Consider the following 20,636-nt stretch of genomic DNA (forward strand, 5'->3'; position numbering starts at 1 on the left):
TGGTTTTATTTTATTTTGATATAGTACGGTGTATTTTTACTGCACAATTGATATGCGAAGACGTCTCTCTTTAACGATGACGACTCTGCCTTTCATCGTATGCCAATTGTTGGATTGATGCTCTTGATGTCAATCACTAGATTGTCTGGTCGAATTGACAGGCCGATAAACAACATTTGAGCGCGGCGTTAAACAACATTTCCAACTACTTTCACGTATACCTTTGAGAATTATTGTTACCCATTAAACGATATAATATATCCAATGCTTTATGTAGTGTGGTAAAAGCATTCCCTTCATACAGTTGCAATACACCGTGCCATCGGATGTTGGATGCCAGTACTAAATGACAGTTTATGCATACATAGAGTTGAATGCATTAAAAATATATAATACTCAAATTACAACAATCGTGCATTCCAACAAAGCGTGAACGCAAATGAAGGCAGATATTCTAATATCTGCATATCATATATCTGAGACTATTTTCCCCATGACTGATATCTATGTTGAAAATCATAACACGATAATGTAAATATGTTGTGAAACAGATGTACAAATACCGATTAGGCGTTGATTACGAATTCAGTGAACTGGCAGGAAAACAGCTGAAATTTGATATTCCATGTACCAAAATACAATTTTACATCAGCACTAACTGACACAAGTTGTCGAATTAATGGGCGCTTCTACTGCATTAATCTTCATCAGGTATGATATTCTAGAATCATTTTTGTTTCCTCTTTTTCATCGATTTGACAGATGCCTGGCGCGTTAGCCATGTGCATAATGTGATAAATGTAAATTCAGCTTTAATTATGGGATTTTGTATCAGGATACTTCTTGCTTGTGATCGATATAACTATTTGAAATGATTCCATGTTTATTTTTTGTTTTTCAAATCGGAGACTTTGGTATTTATCTTCAAATTAGCATGTGTTGTTTGTCATATCGGAGATTGTGGTATTTATCTTCAAATTAGGAATGTGCTATTTGTCATATCGGAGACATTACTAGTTTTCTTCAAATTAGAATATGTTGTTTTTCATATCGGAGGCACAGTGGTATTAATCTTCAAATTATAATGTGCCATTTGACATATCGGAGACATCGGTATGTATCATTAAATTACAATGTGTTATTTGACATATCGGAGATTGTGGCATTTATCCTCAAATTAGAATATGTTATTTGTCATATCGGTGTTTGTGGCATTTATCTTCAAATTATAATGTGCCATATGACATATCGGAGACATTGGTATGTATCATTAAATTACAATGTGTTATTTGACATATCGGAGATTGTGGTATTTATCCTCAAATTATAATGTGCCATATGACATATCGGAGACATTGGTATGTATCATTAAATTACAATGTGTTATTTGACATATCGGAGATTGTGGTATTTATCCTCAAATTTGAATGTGTTATTTGTCATATCGGTGTTTGTGGCATTTATCTTCAAATTATAATGTGCCATTTGACATATCGGAGACATTGGTATGTATCATTAAATTACAATGTGTTATTTGACATATCGGAGATTGTGGTATTTATCCTCAAATTAGAATGTGTTATTTGTCATATCGGTGTTTGTGGCATTTATCTTCAAATTATAATGTGCCATTTGACATATCGGAGACATTGGTATGTATCATTAAATTACAATGTGTTATTTGACATATCGGAGATTGTGGTATTTATCCTCAAATTAGAATATGTCATTTGTCATATCGGTGTTTGTGGCATTTATCTTCAAATTATAATGTGCCATTTGACATATCGGAGACATTGGTATGTATCATTAAATTACAATGTGTTATTTGACATATCGGAGATTGTGGTATTTATCCTCAAATTAGAATATGTCATTTGTCATATCGGTGTTTGTGGCATTTATCTTCAAATTATAATGTGCCATTTGACATATCGGAGACATTGGTATGTATCATTAAATTACAATGTGTTATTTGACATATCGGAGATTGTGGTATTTATCCTCAAATTAGAATATGTTATTTGTCATATCGGAGACTTTAGTATTATCTTCAAATTAGAATGTGTTGTTTTTCATATCATGTGGTGCTTTCTGCTTGCGCCGGTACAAATTACATATCTGTATGACTGAGTCCCCGTCCTTACGTAACTAACAATTACTGTTAGGAAAGAAATTTCGTTAAAGATATATGGTAAATGGAACGTTCAGTTAACATATGCTGACAGTAAAGTGAAGAGAGAATGTGTTGTGAACCGCATATATTTGGTAGAATGGACTTAGAACGCGCTGGATAGAATGTTGCTGTGCAACAATATGCATATACCATGGAACCTCGTTGATGCAAACACCAATATACCGCAAAACCTCGTTAATGCGGACCATGCCTCTGCTTTAGAATTTGACCGAATTAGTAGGTATAAGGATACGAAGTTGTAGGAAAACCAAGTTCTATGGATAGCCAACTTCTTTATTGCAATGAGTGCGACGTTTCGGTGAAGGTACTGACACCGTTATCAAGCAAGTCATATTGACTGAGAGGCATATCCACAAGTCCATCACCTTGCTCGATAACGGTGTTAGTACCTATACCGAAACGTAGCACTCATTGGAATATAGAAGCTGACTATCTACAGAACCTGGTTTTCCCCCATATTTACAACTTCTAAAATGACTCTCAAAGCAGTTATAGGAAGTTATATTCTGAGTTTTCATATAAACAACCACAAGGTGGACTTTCGTTGTCCAAACTGACTAGGTTTCACTGGGAAAACAAACAAGAAAAACTGAAGACCAAATAACTGAGCCCATACCTATTACAGTGACACGACTACACGAGTTAATGTGAAATTACTTACATGTATATATATATGTGCACAGTCATTTATTAGTAGAGTACAATTAAATTTGTTTTGTCGGTTGAGTCCCATCCGGGATTCGAACCCTAACTCACACAGTCAAGCGCCAAATCGCCAGTAATGTATAATCCAGATATAGCATTTGTTACGTTTATGACTTCCCAATATTGTTCTTTACGCAGTTGTATATGTTTTATATTCAGCACGTCCAAGAGGTAGTGTGTATTATAGATGCCATACCTGTTTCCCGAGCAGTCGGATCGGGTAAAAAAAATTAATATCATTAGGGTCTATATCGCTTTTGCAGATCAAATCCATTAGTTCCATTTATATTCTATTTTAAATATATATACAAGAGAAACTACAAAAATGTGATTCTTTCTAGATTGAGTTCATTCAAATTATAATGCTACACACAGGGGAAAATCAACATACCTAAACACAGACTCAAATATATTTAAAAATTACACATTTGATAACTTATGCATTATGTAATCCCTGGTTTAAATGTAAAATATCGGATATCGCATATCATCTTACATATGGTTTAGATTTTCGTGACATTTTAAAGAGATTTATTTCGGGATTCATTGATATCAGGTAGCGGACCGATTAAAATTTTAACAAGAGTTTTGAAATCATAATTCATCATTCACCCAGCGCCATGTATCACATGTGATTGATATTCAAGCATGTATTAAAAATGCAAGAAATCCACATGCTAAATCTTAATCCAGCCAGATTGATAATGCTACAGGTTCCTCGCTTAGCATATGGTTTACAAGCAAGTAGTTTAATAGGAGATGGTCCTCACAATCGTATAAGGTGACACGCCGTCATCGTGAGAATCGTCACATGTGGAATTTAACATGCGGGTAGTGGGTGGGTAGGGGCAAAAAGTGATCTATCAGGCGCGACCAGGGCTGGAAGACGGAACACGAACCACGGATCGAGGATAGAAAGCGACCGACTTGGGTTCAACTTGAGCTAAAATCAACCGGTGGTAGGCATATTTCTAGTGTGACTTTTACAGAAGCCGGGGACAGCGGCCGTGGCCCTTAGAGCGGGTGTCGGTTATTGTTAACCGCCCTTATCGCCACCTCTACATCAAGTGCACTCAAACACGTTTACCTCTCGCCCCCCACCTGACAAACTCTCGCGCCAGTCACGTGACTTGTAGGAGGCACGCGCCGTGAGAAAGCGACTCGTGCGTATTTCCGCGAAGTCGTGTAGTTTGTGAAGACTTCACAGCTACTTACTCTGATTTAGGGCTGGACATATTATGAGTTGATATTAAATAATGCAGAGATATGTTGATAGTTTGATAAGGTTATAAAGCTAATGATATATTGGTGTAGATCTTGACGCCAAATGGCGGCCAAATTCCCGCCATAAGAGCGAGAGTCAACAGGTGATGTAGATGATTTACAGTAAAGGCTCGTATTTCAATACAATGAATGTTCTGCCTTTGCAAAGTAATGAAAGCATAAATCTTCCTTTCGCAATTTGTTCAATTCGATTAAGCGATCCCGATGGGACGTTAGCAAAATCAAACTAAATTACGAGAAATCTTAATCACGTCTTCCTAAGAGACGGAACAAATTTGATGCGTTTTGTAAATAACTGCCCACACGGCATTAAGTTAGGGAACCTGCCAAAATTTAAATCCGTCACTTGCGCGTTCGATTAAAATTAAGATCCGAGAGCAACCAAGGCAGTTTGTAGCAAAGTAAACTAAGAACAGACTAGAATTCCCTTCGGCTGGAATAGACACGCGAAAATCAATATCACGGAGTGGGCGGGGAGATTGATGTCTTGATTGACAGGATCAACCAATCAGAGCGCGAGTTCCACAGATTGGGACTGAGGGTTACAACACCTGTAGGATTGCTGTGAAAAAGGGACGGATGCGCATGCGCAGGGCGGAACTCTTGAAGCATGGCGCTTTTGTTGAGCACTGAAACAGATGTGATACGACGGTATTACAAGCCTTTGCTATTGTTTCCGATTGTCAACGATAAAACGATTGCCTTGGCTATAAAGATTACTCGTTGATCGCGTTAGAGCATTTTCTGATAGCGCGCAGTAGAGAGCACACTTCTAGCAGCCCAATCAGAAGCACTAGTGTTAGCACAGCAATGCCGCGTTCGTTTCTTGTGAAACACAAAAAGTTGGAAGAGGTTGAGGAGACTTCAGAGCACAGGAGTGCGTTTAGAGTTGTAACTCCACGAAAAAACGGTAAGTTGATTTTTATATGATAAAAAGTATTAATGAAGATATACAGCATTGCACTTATCATTGAAGCCTATCGTTAATGGTTATATGATAAACCAATTTCCAATGCCGTGTCTTATATCCATTAAGGTTTATAAATATATTTAAACATTTTTCATGAAGAATGTCAACTATTTGGTGCGTGCCAAATATATACCACATTCGTATTCGTTGCTGAATTAATCTGAGTTGTTTAAAAAAGCTATTTATTTATTTAAATGAAGAATACATGGGGTAATTTTAAAATTTATTGTTTCCTTTTAAAGTTGGAGTTATCCTGACATTAACACTGCTTTAGATATATCTTAAATTATAAAGCATACAAAAAATAAGTGTGTCATTTTCCTAAGGGATTTTAAACCTAAGAGGTAAAATTAAATATTTATCATTTAAGCAGGAAAACATTTGTGAAGCACCCCCACTTCCTGCTTGGGATCCCAATTACTTTCTAACGGCTGTGTTTTTGTCGAGTGTGCGTCCTTATACCAACTGATCAACCATTCGCGTGTCATAACATCGAATCCGACTCATAAATATTTTCCCATCATCTTAATTAACTCCGGGTAGTACTCTCCATCACTTATCACAATGATAATGTGGATTAGCACTCGAGGGAGATTAGCCCTGGAGAATTAGAGGGGGGATGCCACATAAAACAACGGTGTTTTCACCTGCGTAATTATCCTCTACACCTGAGGTGGGTCAATATTGACCGGGCACCATTAATTATAACATATTAATTGCGATCGTAACGATCGCGACACCTTGCCTGAGTGGAATATTGTGAAACTGACACTATGTAAACATGCTACACGTGACCGGGGTATTTGTAATTAAAGGTGAAAAGCTTCAGGTGAGAAAGACAGATTTAACGCCAGTGAACAGGTATAAATTTACCGGCCCTCCGCTACTGCAGTTTGAGGATTTTTGCGTTGAATTTTGAAATATACAGGCAATATTTCTCGTGGATATATCTGGACTGAAGTAAGCTTTGATTTCTGTTGGTAATATACACCACGCACAGATCTCGTGCAACGGTAGTTTGTCAAATATCTCGACCGCTCCTTGTTTGAAGATAATACATAGGCAGTTCACAAATCAGAGCCTGTCACTCGAGATATATTTAATGGCTCTAGTTTATAACTACAGGTAACAATCTTGTGTTTAATTGTAAAAAGTCATAACATGTATCGTCTATGTGCAATGTATCTCTATCGCGGATACCTACAATTATCTTGCACTTCAATTGGGATTTGTTTTCATCATTACTTGGCAGTACGGAAAATGTGTGTATTTTATCCTCCCGCTTCAACGAACTCTGCAATAAATTATGTATGGGTTCAAAGATATTTTAAAGACTTATTTAAATTAATACAAGTTGTGTCATGTGCTTCATTAATATTTTATTGTATCACTTTGACTAAATCGCAGTTAAAACCAAAAAGAAACAATACCTATTTATGAAAAGAATAATAATGTGAACTAATCGATAACATTTTAGAATTTGCAATGACATCAAATGTTATATTTTGCAGAAATGGCATCCCCGGAATTGAAGAAACCGCTGTTAGATATGCCAGCGCCCGTTGGGTGCCCCTCCCTGGGGTTGGCCGCCATTTCCTCCCTGGAGAGACGGGACAAGGCAGCAGACATTATGGACCAACATTTGTCTCCAACCAAAGCAGAGACAAATACCCCAAATTCAGCGTTCAGCGCTTTTCGACCTTGGCTCAGCGAACCTACCCAGAACTCCAGAACTGCTCTTACTCTTCCATGTAAGTGTATTCAATTAAACTATTAATTTACATTAAAATAATACCGAGCAGACGTTTCCGAGGAAACAATTTTACATAATTGTTTATGTTTGAACAATATTAATTGTGAAGTCTTTTTTAATAAAAATTGATTATCAATATAGGTAGACATTGAAACTGTTTTCGTTCAATCAGATTCTTTCATGATGGATGCTTGTTTACGGATATCATATTTCGGATATTCACCCGGATTTGAAAGGGGTATTTTTCAAAGAATGAGGATATGATCTAGTTATTATCGAAATAATTTGTTGTTTTTAATTATATTTATGGTATATAATTGTGTTATAGATATAGACAATTAAGACAAATCATGTATCTGTTCGATCAAACAGTTCATGGTATTTGCCAGCATAAGCTGACGCTGTTGTTCAGCCACCGTGATGCTTGTCGGCAACCGCTGTTATTGACATAATTGTACATTTCACGGTTGTCGATTTCAAGAGGGACGCCGAACCAACAGGCATTAAATTTTAACGCTTGAAAGGGTCTTAAACTAGCACATGATCTAACAAATTAACGCCGCAAAAGGACACAATTTTCCATAGAAAAATACTAAATGGATTCATTTAGACTGACAAAGATTAACACTGTTTGAACAGATTGACACGAGAAATGAATCACTTGGACCTAAAACCTAGAGGCTAATTACAATATTGTTGATTTCATACGGCTACTTGGGAAATCGCGATGCATTATATCGCTGCTTGTCCTCATTTAATCAGGCGGCAAATGATAGACTACAACCTCCCATCATTAATAATATATGATACAAGACGTTTTAAGTTTTATGTTTGCAAGTTCTTACCAATCACTTTTCAAAACTGTAAGGATATATCCAACATAACCATTTCTGAGGGTTATTGTGAAAATTAATTTATTTAGGATTGTGATATTTTTAGAGAACTGATTCAGCACGACTTTCTTCCGCAGACAAGGCCGCTTGAAATGTACATATGTTAATTTCACAAATCAGCGCCTTCCATTGGGTTTTTCTAACAGACTGCGTGCACGTACTATTCCTTATCTCAGTATACTACACTTTGGACTCGATCCTGTAGTGACTTGCGATTTCTACTATATGACCATGCTGAAGGTCGTTTTGGTTGAATTATATGAAAAGAAACCGCAGTTTCAGTATCAGTGCGTGTATCGACTAAATGTCTCTCAAAAACATTGATTTATCTTGAAATTTACCGGCGTATCAACATCACTGGTGCTCCACAGAATTACTCTTTTGGGGATTCATTGTACTTGTCATGCAAATTTTCATCACTTGTTTGAAAAACACAAACGTTTGGAAACAGAACTGTAAAATGTATCGATCATGTAATTTTCAAGGCAACATTAAGTAAGTCTGAATAAGCGTGTGGTGTTAATATTCAATGTGGTAAGGGATTAGGGAAAATGAGACATTTGATTTCTCGATCAACGATGAATTAATTGGCTATTTGACCAAAGATAGATTTTTTGCGCAACAGAGAAGGCTTTAAGGTGTGTTTACTTTACCGTGAGATAGATAGGAAAGTTTCAACGTTTGTCTTGGTGAAATAGTGAGGATAATTATATCAGTGTCAAACGAAAAAGCGAAACACGTATTTTCAGGGTTTGCATTGGTAATGGAATAAATAGTTTTTACGCATTATTTTAAGGAACATCAGTTCCTTATTTCTCTGACAAAAATTTCATTATGAATTAGGCCACCTTTTTAGTTAGAGGAATACGGAGTTTTCTCTATCACAGTCACACTGTGATACATGCCAGAAAGACGCGTCTCTTATCACGTGACCTTGCCTCTTATGGCCACAGTTCCCACGTGTGAAAGTAGTGATTATACTATGATGATGAAATCGACACCATTAAGGACAGGACACTGTTTAATGATGATGAAATACAGAACTGACCATGACATATATGATTTGATGATGCAACTTTCAAACAGATGACCTCTGAAGTTATGATAGTTTCTAAAAAGAGAATTTGCTTTATCAGCAATTTAACCACACGCGTGTACTTTTTTTTCTCTTAGAGTAATTGCTCTTCCTACCAGGCTATCATTGTTACTACGTCTACTACCCCTGCTGCAACTGCTGCTGTTACTGCTGCCACAACGCAGCTATTAGTATATTACTAGTGTCACTAAGAGATTTGCTGACAATACTTCATTTACCGCAACCAACAGTCGTTAAAAGAGGTAGTTTCACTGTTGCAGTTTCTACTGCCAGTAATGTTGCTGCTACTGCTAATATGACTACTCTTGCTCCGCCTAATACAGCAACTTCTCTAACTATGGCTACTAGTGCTAAATACTAATACTTATCATCATTATCATCATCATCATCGTCGTCGTCGTCGTCATCGTCGTCATCGTCATGTATTCAGAAATCGATTCAGTTCAGTAAAATAAATCTTCTTTGTTTTAGGCGAGCCAGTGCGCAGTATCATACAGTCCACTGATTTCCGTGTGAGCTGTACAGACCTGTACCGCTATCAACTTCTCCACGGCCTGTACAGATCACCGCTAGAACTCTTCCCCTTTTCGACCCCCATCTGGCCCAACACCGGACTCTACCAACAATTCGACAAAAAGATGTGGAGCTACAATGTTCCAGCTCGGGAAAAGGGCGGAGAAAGTGTGAACCCCTCTTACGAAAAAGGCTCATTCGAATGCGTCAAGTGCCTGAAACAGTTTACGACCCCGCACGGACTTGAAGTGCACGTACGAAGATCGCACAGCGGCCGTCGGCCGTACGCTTGTGACGTTTGCAATAAGACATTCGGTCATGCCGTGAGCCTGACCCAACACAGAGCAGTACATAGTCAGGAAAAGAGCTTTCAATGTAACCAGTGCGGCAAGAGTTTCAAGCGGTCATCCACGCTGTCCACCCACCTCCTGATTCATAGTGATACAAGACCCTATCCGTGCCCATACTGCGGGAAGAGGTTTCATCAGAAGTCCGACATGAAGAAACACACGTACATCCATACAGGTAAAATCTCTCACAATTTAGTTAATTTATGCTCGATATTAGCTTTTTATCCAGAACTGCTACAAAATATTTTAAGTGAATTCTTTTATCACCCCGGGACATATGTATTCACGATATGTACGCAGTTGACTCTTGGGTTCTGAATACTTTGCGAAGGTAGATAACTCTTTTCGGAACAACCTTTTGCGTAAAGGTAGATAACTCATAATATTTTTTCAACACCACCTAAGAAAATCTCGAACATTTAGAACTTGGTATAATTGTCCAGATTTCATATCTGCATTGCGAGTAAATCGAAATTACCATGGTGATGCATGCGTACAGCCAGATTTCATAGAGTCTACATACTGAGCTATCCATGAAAAATAAACAACAACAATGTGTTTCATAACCTCAAATAAGAGACGCCAAATGTAATGAAAACTCGTTAACTCGATGTTCTGAACCATCGAAAATATACCGACAGACAGACAGACAGAAATATTTTATTACAGTGTCACATGATATGTTTCAGGTCACACAATGTTTCATATTTCTAGATAACACATATCACCCAGCCATAACACTGGCTTACGAAGCACTACTAAAATAAATTAACTAAAAAAATGTACAATATACAATCTGGACGATTGTGTTCATGACATATATAAAATAGTACATTGGTAAAATATATTAAGAATGTAACTGCCTTCTACGGAACATATCGTTAATAGCATCAGCTAAAAGTTTAAGAACCTTGATTTCAGTAGTATTCATTACCATAATAAATTTCAAATGATCACTATCATCTGGGCTAAAGCTAAATTCAAGATCATGGTAAAAAGCACAATTTAAAAGAAAATGGGTTTCAGACTCTACAGAATCACAAAAGGGGCATAATCTTTGATTTATGGGTGTTGGGGGTTTGCTATAACGTCCAATTTCAATATTGAGAGGTAAGATACCATAGCGTAATTTACTTAGATTACTTCGCCTATGTCTAGACATAATATATCTTACATACAGTTCTGGTCAACAATCTTTTTTAAACAACCTGTAAGTGCGTAACTTATTACCGTTAACCTTGCCTACGTCGTCCCAAAGCTCTGAAAACCACTTTTCCTCATCTAATCTACACAAACGTTGTTTAATGACTGATATTTTGGAAGTGATACCAGAAGTCGGCGATAACAAAGTATCATACAACAGCAAATGTCTATCCAATTTAACAAGGTTAAATGCAAAAGAACCTTTTCGATTCATGGACCACCTAAACACCTTATTGGTAAGCCTGTCCTCTGACACAGTAGAGTAAGATAGGCTGCACTGTTGATTCATAGAGTTTTGTGAACACATCATATGCCATATCTCCACACTGTCTATTTAGTGATGAGTAGAGACAGAGCACGGCTCGCACTTTTTGCGATCTCCTTTACTGTGAACTTCTTATCAAGGTGTTCCTCAAACCACAGTCCTAAGTACTTGTAACAATCACTGTATGATAAGGCCGTGTTGCAGCATCGAAACTGATAATTAGATCTATCAATGTTAACCCGTCTGAAGTGCACAACCTTTGTCTTATCCGTGTTAATACTCAGACGCCATCTAGAACACCGCCGTGTCACCACGTCCAACATCCGCTGTATGTCGCTGTCCGCAGTACATCCATACCGAAATGTTGAGGCAAGCGGAGTTCCTATTTCAGACCTTTGTTTTCACAAGGATTCCGCCTTGGTAATAACCTTAAACGGCTTTCGTTAGCGCTCCATTGGTTATGCCTTGTTCTCAGCTGTTTAATTCCTCATCCACGTATGTCTCGCGACTGATGTCACATTTACGTCACTGTAAACACTATTGTTTCAGCAACTGTATTTTTGCAGCGGGAACGAATTTGAATATATTTTGTAAAAAAAATATTGATTTCGATATGAAGCATGATATGCTAAATAGGTAGATCTAATCGTCCGTACAAGTGACTCTCGTTAAGTGCAACTGAAGTAACAATGCGTAGATATTCTGTAATAAATTTCTAGTTTGATTCAATGGCTTGAATTCATTAGGATCAATGCCGACCCATGAATCATCTGATATGTGCATAATTAATATGATTAACGATATATTTGCATAAACTGTCATGATAACAATCACAAGTGTTTTTTTATAAAACCAATCTAGCGAGAAATGGATGGTTCTGAAACATAAAATAAGTATATATTTACATGTACATTAACCAGTTAATGACAGGTTTAACGCAACGCAATATGATGAATTATGTATTAAATAACTCTTAACTCTTTGTAGCGGCGAACGTGGGTATTATATAATGTTACACTTACTTGAGTTTCCATATTTGACTTCCAGTAATCCGTTGATCACCAAATACGCTTTACTTGCTGGCAATTCATGGATATCATATCTATCGGGATCACTTACTGTAGGCCATCTGGCTACATTGTTAAAACTGCTATCGGTAGGTATTTAACATATTTATATTATAAAAAATTACTGTAAATATAATTAAGATTTTGGCTTCAACATAACTTCGATTTCAGCGATTTTATCCTTGTTGTTTAAGTTAGATAATGTTGTAAACGAACTTTCATGAATTTTATGCATTTAGCAGCTTCTGGCTTGGACTATCCCTGAAAATGTAGGCGTTTCAAATTTGATGGAAATAGATTGAAGAGACAAGTGACAATGGACGCAAATAGAACTGTGGGAATAATTGGCCTAACACGACTGGTGATATTGAATATTTCACCTTAAATAATTGATTTCAATCTTTTGTTAATGCTGGAATTTAAATAGCTACACACAGATAATGCTCCCATCCCTAGGGAAGACTCACAACAAGAAAACGTCACTCTCAGGATCTGTAATGAAATCAGGGCAACGCGACGGTTAGGGCCCTACTAGTGGACAGGGTTTAGCAGTAACACAATTATTCGTGTTTGATGAACACGGAGCTCGGGGTCTCGCTATAATCACATAATTAGTGCTCTTCATATTAACTCTGGCCTAATTACAGACATTGGGATTATGACAGAAATCTAATTGCGACATTTGGGATCTGGAAATACAAATATGGCGTCGAGATGAGAAAGGGCTCTCCAGACTCTCTCGTCTAAGTCTCGCGAGATTTGTCTTGATGTGTCTTCATTAGCGTCGATGTTGACCCTGTTTGCAGAAATAACACTCCAATTTTCTTTCTAATAACAGCTTTGCTCGTCCTTGCACCGCTGAGTTTCGGCAAACACGTAGCTTTGGCTTTTCGTTGTAACTGGTTCCTCTATGAATCAAAATCACCATATACATTGTCGACTCATTGTCGCAAACAACATAGACGTTATTGCTCTTATACGAAGCTCTTGCATACTTAATTACCGAAGACGCTAGCTGATGATAATACCCACTTTCTGGTTGACTGAGAGTATCGACTTCCACCGCTTTGAGTAAAACACGATCGATGTGTTACTTAACCTTCACATGTATTTAGTAATACTCCTATCAAGCTCTGTATTATTTCGTCTGTGTTTATGTACGCTTCTGTGACATGTGATAATATGTATTTAGGAATATAACAGAACCTCGTTAAACTGGATACTTAAACAACACACCGCCCAACAATTATCCGTGAGACCATGTGCAGTGCGGCTGGGTGGCGTTAATATTTACGAATATTTGATAATCTATCCATATTACATGTACAGTTTGGTTGTGATGAGCGGGATAAACAGCTCACATGTTTTTTCTGGTTATCTTATACTGCCACTATATTTGTGTAGTATTTAGCCTTATCTGTGAATTATGATCTTTAGCTAATATCTATAAATATACATTTTCAAGTATGCTGTCACCAATGGTATCGATTTCACAATGCTTTGTGTGCATATGTCTCATGTTATGCGTGAAGATTCTGTAGACGATATGATAATTAGCTTCAGGCTGAGCTATATCAACGGTAATTTTGTTTCGGTAAATAAAGGAAATATTCATCACGGTTACCCGTTATGCATACATTATATCAATGAAATGAACACATGTTGAAGATGTCTAGATTTCACATCAGCTGGAGCTACCCGTGACACGTCAGCAGAACTCTGTGACATGAGTAATACAAACTGACTGAACTTAGGGAACCTTTGTGCATTGGTTATGATATATAACATCTTGAAGTGATAAACATGCTGTAATAACCATTTCCACGCTGTAACATAGCATCACGCCTAGCGTATTGGTAGTTGCAATGATTTTAGTATTTAATAATTTTGGCTAATTAACGTAATTGCAGAAACTTAACTAGTACCCTCGCCGGAAGAGATTATAATAATACAAAAGACACGCAATAGTTGTGCGTATCAGGGTGACTCAACAGAACCATATTGAAATTCGAACCCAAACGTCAAGCGGGGTAGTCCACGCTAGGGTAACGTCTTCGTACCCCCAAACCCACACCCCACACCCCCACACCCCCACACCCCCACACCCTCCCATCCAACCAAACAAGAAAATAAAACTGTTCAAGTTGCGAAAGTTAGATGGATTGGCTTTCGTATTCTTATGGTTTTTGTTTTGTCTTTTCAGGAGAGAAGCCCTATAAATGCACTCATTGTGGAAAAGCCTTCAGCCAGTCATCGAATCTCATCACCCATTGTCGGAAACATACCGGATTCAGACCTTTCGGTTGCCAGAAATGTGGTCGTGCATTTCAACGGAAGGTTGACCTTCGCCGCCATCTTGAAACACAACACGCTGAAGAAAGAATTGACGAATCTAATTCAAGTATGGACCACGGTGCGGCTCGTGACGCAGCGCCGATGACGTCACCAGAAGTCTCTCCTGTCGGCAGAAACACCCCACTGAAATGTATTCCTCTTACGACACCGGAAGTGTCGCCTGTTTCCCAGCCTTCATCACAACGTGCTTCCCCTGTATCTTCAGTGTCATCGATTACGTCACCCCAGTTGTCGCCCTTTTCCCATGGGCAGAGAACTCCGCCTCTCATCCTGTCTCAGCCTCAGCGACTAGGAGAGGCAATAGACACTCACATGTCGGAGATGTAACCCCCACAAACTCTAAGAAACGATGCCGAGGTTTTCATATTTTCCATTTTTCCCCCGAAGTTTAGCTCTTGCTGAAGTTTCTTTTTAAACATATCCACGTGACTATTGTTGACAGTTCAATACCCGATGCTGTTATGTGCCATATTCCTCGCCAGTGCCAGTTATTGTCACTCTTTTCTCCTTAAAGATATTTATTTGTAACTTTTTTGCTCAAGTCCACAATAAGTATAATGATGTCATTAGGTCACACCAACATGTTGACAACTTGCTCAAATGATAGAAGCCTACATTGGTGTAGATCCGATTGACTCGAGAAGAGCTTGACCTCTCTTCGCAGTTTAGAACATTCATGTAAAGTAGTTTATCTATTGCAGATTTTCTTCTTTATCATTTCGTTTTTTCATGATTGTTACCATTCGACTGTTTGTTACAAACTGATTACTTGTTTGATATGTATATAAATGAATTTGAAAGTATTTGCGTGTAAATAAACGCATACTGCCGTAATACGTTGTTTGTTTTACCCGTACAGTATGGGCCATATGTGACCATATTCACAACGTCAAAGTTAATATGATCACCGGTATTCATATAGTTCAATCCCGCTTATACGGAAACCCCCTCCGGATGTCTTTTTTTGTCAAAAGCTGTATAACATGAGATTTCTCCGGATGTGGATTCATTTCGGAAATATAATCTGAGCAGTTTCACCTGAAATGTTTTCCAATCGGATTATTGGGATTGATAAACACACATATCATATAATATAACAATCACTTACACACACCTTTGCAAACATATACCGGCTACTGTAGGTACTGCACCATTAGAGGCAATTTTAAAAATGGTTCCTGAACTATTTTGATCCGGTTTTGGTTCCGAAAATATTCACCTGATACATTTCAATATCAAGGACTTTATGTTCCATTATTCCTGAAACTATTCAACATCTAGGACGCCAGCTTCAATTACTCACCAAACCGTTCAATCTCTAGGACGTCAGCTTCAATTATTCCTGATATTGTTCAACCTCTTGGATACCAGCTTCAAGTATTCCTGAAACTGTTCAGCATTTAAGACAACAGCTTCAATTATTCGTGAAAATGTTCACCCTCTAGGACATCAATTTCAATTGTTCCTGACGCTCTTTACTCTCTAGGACGCCAGCTTCAACTGTTCCTCAAACCATTAACTCTCTAATCCGTCTGTTTCAATCATTCCTGAAACTGTTCAACATCTCTACTCTTTACTCTCTAGGACACCAGCTTCAATTATTCACGAAACTGTTCACACTCTTGGACGCCAGCGTCAATTGTTCCTGACACTCTTTACTCTCTAGGACGCCAGCTTCAACTGTTCCTCAAACCATTAACTCTCTAATACGTCTGTTTCAATCATTCCTGAAACTGTTCAACATCTAGGACGGCAGCTTCAATTATTCATGAACTGTTCTTTCTCTAGGATGACAGATTGAAATATTCCTGAAGCTGTTCAACCTTTCGGATGCCATCTTCATTCCTGAAACTTACCTTGCTACAAGACTCCATCTTCCATTCTGCCTGACATTTATAATCCTTACTCATCGTCCATTATCCCTGTAATATGTTAACCGCTAGAACTGCATTTTCCTTTATTGACCGCTCAACCAGTACATCTTCCTTCACTTTCCCTGACATTATTCAATATCTAGAAGTTAATCTTTCATTATTCCTGACATCATTCAATCTCTAGAACTTCATCTTTCTTTATTCCTGTCATCATTCAATCTCTAGAACTTCATCTTTCATTATTCCTGACATCATTCAATCTCTAGAACTTCATGTTTCATTATTCCTGTCATCATTCAATATCTAGAACTTCATCTTTCATTATTCCTGACATCATTCAATCTCTAGAGCTTCATCTTTCATTATTCCTGTCATCATTCAATCTCTAGGACTTCATCTTTCACCATTCCTGACATCATTCAATCTCTAGAACTTCATCTTTCATCATTCCTGACATCATTCAATATCTAGGACTTTATGTTTCATTATTCCTGTCAACATTCAATCTCTAGGACTTCAGCTTTCATTATTCCTGACATCATTCAATCTCCAGAACTTCATGTTTCATTATTCCTGACATCATTCAATCTCTAGAGCTTCATCTTTCATTATTCCTGACATCATTCAATCTCTAGAACTTCATGTTTCATTATTCCTGACATCATTCAATCTCTAGAACTTCATCTTTCGTTATTCCTGACATCATTCAATCTCTAGACGTTAATCTTTCATTATTCCTGACATCATTCAATCTCTAGAACTTCATCTTTCTTTATTCCTGACATCATTCAATCTCTAGAACTTCGTCTTTCATTATTCCTGACATCATTCAATCTCTAGAAGTTCATGTTTCATTATTCTTGACATCATTCAATCTCTAGAACTTCATCTTTCATTATTCCTGACATCATTCAATCTCTAGAAGTTCATGTTTCATTATTCTTGACATCATTCAATCTCTAGAACTTCATCTTTCATTATTCCTGACATCATTCAGTCTCTAGAACTTCATCTTTCATTATTCCTGACATCATTCAATCTCTAGAACTTCATCTTTCATTATTCCTGATATCATCATTCAATCTCTAGAACTTCATGTTTCATTATTCCTGATATCATTCAATCTCTAGAACTTCATGTTTCATTATTCCTGATATCATTCAATCTCTAGAGCTTCATCTTTCATTATTCCTGATATCATTCAATCTCTAGAACTTCATGTTTCATTATTCTTCAAATCGTTCAATCTTTAGAGCTTCATCTTTCTTTATTCCTGACATCATTCAATCTCTAGAAGTTAATCTTTCATTATTCCTGACATCTTTCAATCTCTAGGACTTTATGTTTCATTTTCCCTGACATCATTCAATCTCTAGAGCTTCATGTTTCATTATTCCTGACATCATTCAATCTCTAGAACTCCATCTTTCATCATTCCTGACATCATTCAGTCTCTAGAACTTCATCTTTCATTATTCCTGACATCATTCAATCTCTAGAACTTCATCTTTCATTATTCCTGATATCATTCAATATCTAGAACTTAATGTTTCATTATTCCTGACATCATTCAATCTCTTGAACTTCATCTTTCATTTTTCCTGACATCATTCAATCTCTAGAGCTTCATCTTTCATTATTCCTGACATCATTCAATCTCTAGAACTTCATGTTTCATTATTCCTGACATCATTCAATCTCTAGAACTTCATGTTTCATTATTCCTGACATCAGTCAATCTCTAGAACTTCATCTTTCATTATTCCTGACATCATTCAATCTCTAGAACTTCATCTTTCATTATTCCTGACATCATTCAATCTCTAGAACTTCATGTTTCATTATTCCTGACATCATTCAATCTCTAGAACTTCATCTTTCATTATTCCTGACATCATTCAATCTCTAGAACTTCATCTTTCATTATTCCTGACATCATTCAATCTCTAGAACTTCATCTTTCATTATTCCTGACATCATTCAATATCTAGAACTTCATGTTTCATTATTCCTGACATCATTCAATCTCTAGAACTTCATGTTTCATTATTCCTGACATCATTCAATCTCTAGAACTTCTTGTTCCAGGTCAGTTCGATTCGTTCGGTTGTTCCTTTTGAATTTAGACATCCTAACTATGAGTTGATACATCTGGGTTATGAGTGTTCGTAATAATACACTTTTATTGGAGTAATCATTTCCACGTACAATTTTCTACGGAATATATGGATATGGACTCGTTAGTTTGTTTCTAAAAATAGAAAGGTTATTGTGTGGAAATGTCAACCATGCCACTACTACAACTACTTATACTATTTGAATAATTTGGAAACTTAAACAGAAGATTTTCGTTCACAATGACATGCTCTGAATAACATTGACATGGCTGAAAAGGTAAATTAGGAAGGTTATGTTAAGTATTTTAATACTGTGTACACCTTAATCGGCTAGGCACTGAAGAAAATATATTTTGATAGAAAAATCCATAAATCATCGGAACCATTGTCTGTGACTGCCACATACTTTGTGTTGTATACTAAAGTGGTCAAGGTCCGCTAGCCCTGCTACAGAACCCAGGTAACTGCCATTGACGACGCATTTGACTGACCGTTATCTCACACAATGCAGGTTAAATTTAAACATCCGTGTGAAGCCATTGACTGTGTTCATTCGTCAATTAATTCAAAATCGATTCATCAACACATGCTTATGATTTGGTCGGACTGGAAGTGTGGATGCTGTTTTTAGCGCAGATGACCAAGAAAATTGTTTGTCTCCCGTATCAACATTATTACTGGAAAGGATCGCAGTGTATAATAATGTTAACTTTGGAGGAAGATGTGAGTGATTTAACCATGTTAGTGTTGAAGATGACAATGCAATTGAAACGATGATTTGTGTAGAAGGTTGAAATTATGTGCTTGATATAAATACAAATATATAAAAGACTAAAGAAATTATAAATGAAGCATTAATCAGCACGTTCGTCAAAAGCTGCAGAAGGGAAAAAGAAACGCTGATTTGTGACGTACTTGTCGTCTCTTTTATTCATTCGCTCAGGCATCTGCCCGATTTCTTTTCAAGTACTTTCTAGGCGTCATTTCAGATGCAGTAAATGGTTTTTAAAATGCACGCTTTCTTGTGTCAGTTAATTATGATCAAAATCCTTCAATTTGGTTTCGATACTGTAATTAAGGCAATTGTCTAAGTTTAAATGAAGCGTCACATTTCAAATGCTTTACGGTTCTCTCAGGTTTAAACAGCAGCAGCTAATATGACATTTAAAATCAAACACGTTTCATGCCTGTGTACTGAAGTATTAACGAAATGCAACTTAATAAAGTAGGTATTGTCATGCTGTTATGAAGAAGTTTTAACCTCACGGTTTATCGGAAACAGAAAATCCTGTTTAAAATCTGCTCTAACTCGATTCCGTTCTTTACTCACATAAGGGAGGCGAAGAAAAGGAGGTGGAATGCATTATTTAAGTTCCACACATAGCAGAGGATCAATTACCAATATTGACAAATTGGTGGCGTTCTTGATTATCTAGTCTGAGGATGGAGGTGCAGAAGCTTATATAATTCATACTGAGTAATTCTCCACCTTGCGTTGCGCTGTACAGAGCTTAATTCGTGCTTTACTGCAGATACGCTATAAATAACATTTTGAAAAGTCGAAATATCAAGTTAAACAACGCATTTTTTGTATTCAGACAAACAAACACAAATAATTTATATGAGTAAAACATATATTTTATCAAATGGTAAATATACTTTTCCATTAAACAGAATGCGTCAATCTAAATAATGCACGTGACTCGGAGCAATATTAATCAACACAAAAGAATATAAAAACAACATATACAGAACGTCATATTAAAAGAGACAAAATCACTAAACTTGTAAGAGTAAAAATCTGGATTTTTAATTCCTCTTAGAAATCGTGGTAAATGTCTGGATAAACGCTTGGTACTTAATCTTTTCCCGTGTGATGTTTTTATGCAGTGGCGATGGTAGTCGATGGTTAGCGGGATTTCCAGATTAATGTTGTTCGTACTAACGGGACATGTACAGCGACATGGACTTACTTCATAGAGTAGAGTTTGGTT

The 20,636-nt window shown here is 37.0% G+C and overlaps 1 protein-coding gene across 1 annotated transcript; it reads left to right on the plus strand.

The window, feature by feature from the left end:
- Positions 1-4,820: 4,820 nt before the first annotated feature.
- Positions 4,821-15,481, plus strand: LOC124253650 (zinc finger protein 547-like). Its single transcript, XM_046687462.1, has 4 exons — positions 4,821-5,096; positions 6,668-6,907; positions 9,370-9,936; positions 14,500-15,481. The coding sequence occupies exons 1-4, from the start codon at positions 4,997-4,999 to the stop codon at positions 14,976-14,978; spliced, it is 1,386 nt and encodes a 461-aa protein (XP_046543418.1). The 5' UTR covers positions 4,821-4,996; the 3' UTR covers positions 14,979-15,481.
- Positions 15,482-20,636: the final 5,155 nt, after the last annotated feature.

The sequence above is a fragment of the Haliotis rubra genome, unplaced genomic scaffold (genome assembly GCF_003918875.1).
Source record: "Haliotis rubra isolate DU_JTF1 unplaced genomic scaffold, ASM391887v1 Scf548, whole genome shotgun sequence".
NCBI classification, from domain to species: domain Eukaryota; kingdom Metazoa; phylum Mollusca; class Gastropoda; order Lepetellida; family Haliotidae; genus Haliotis; species Haliotis rubra.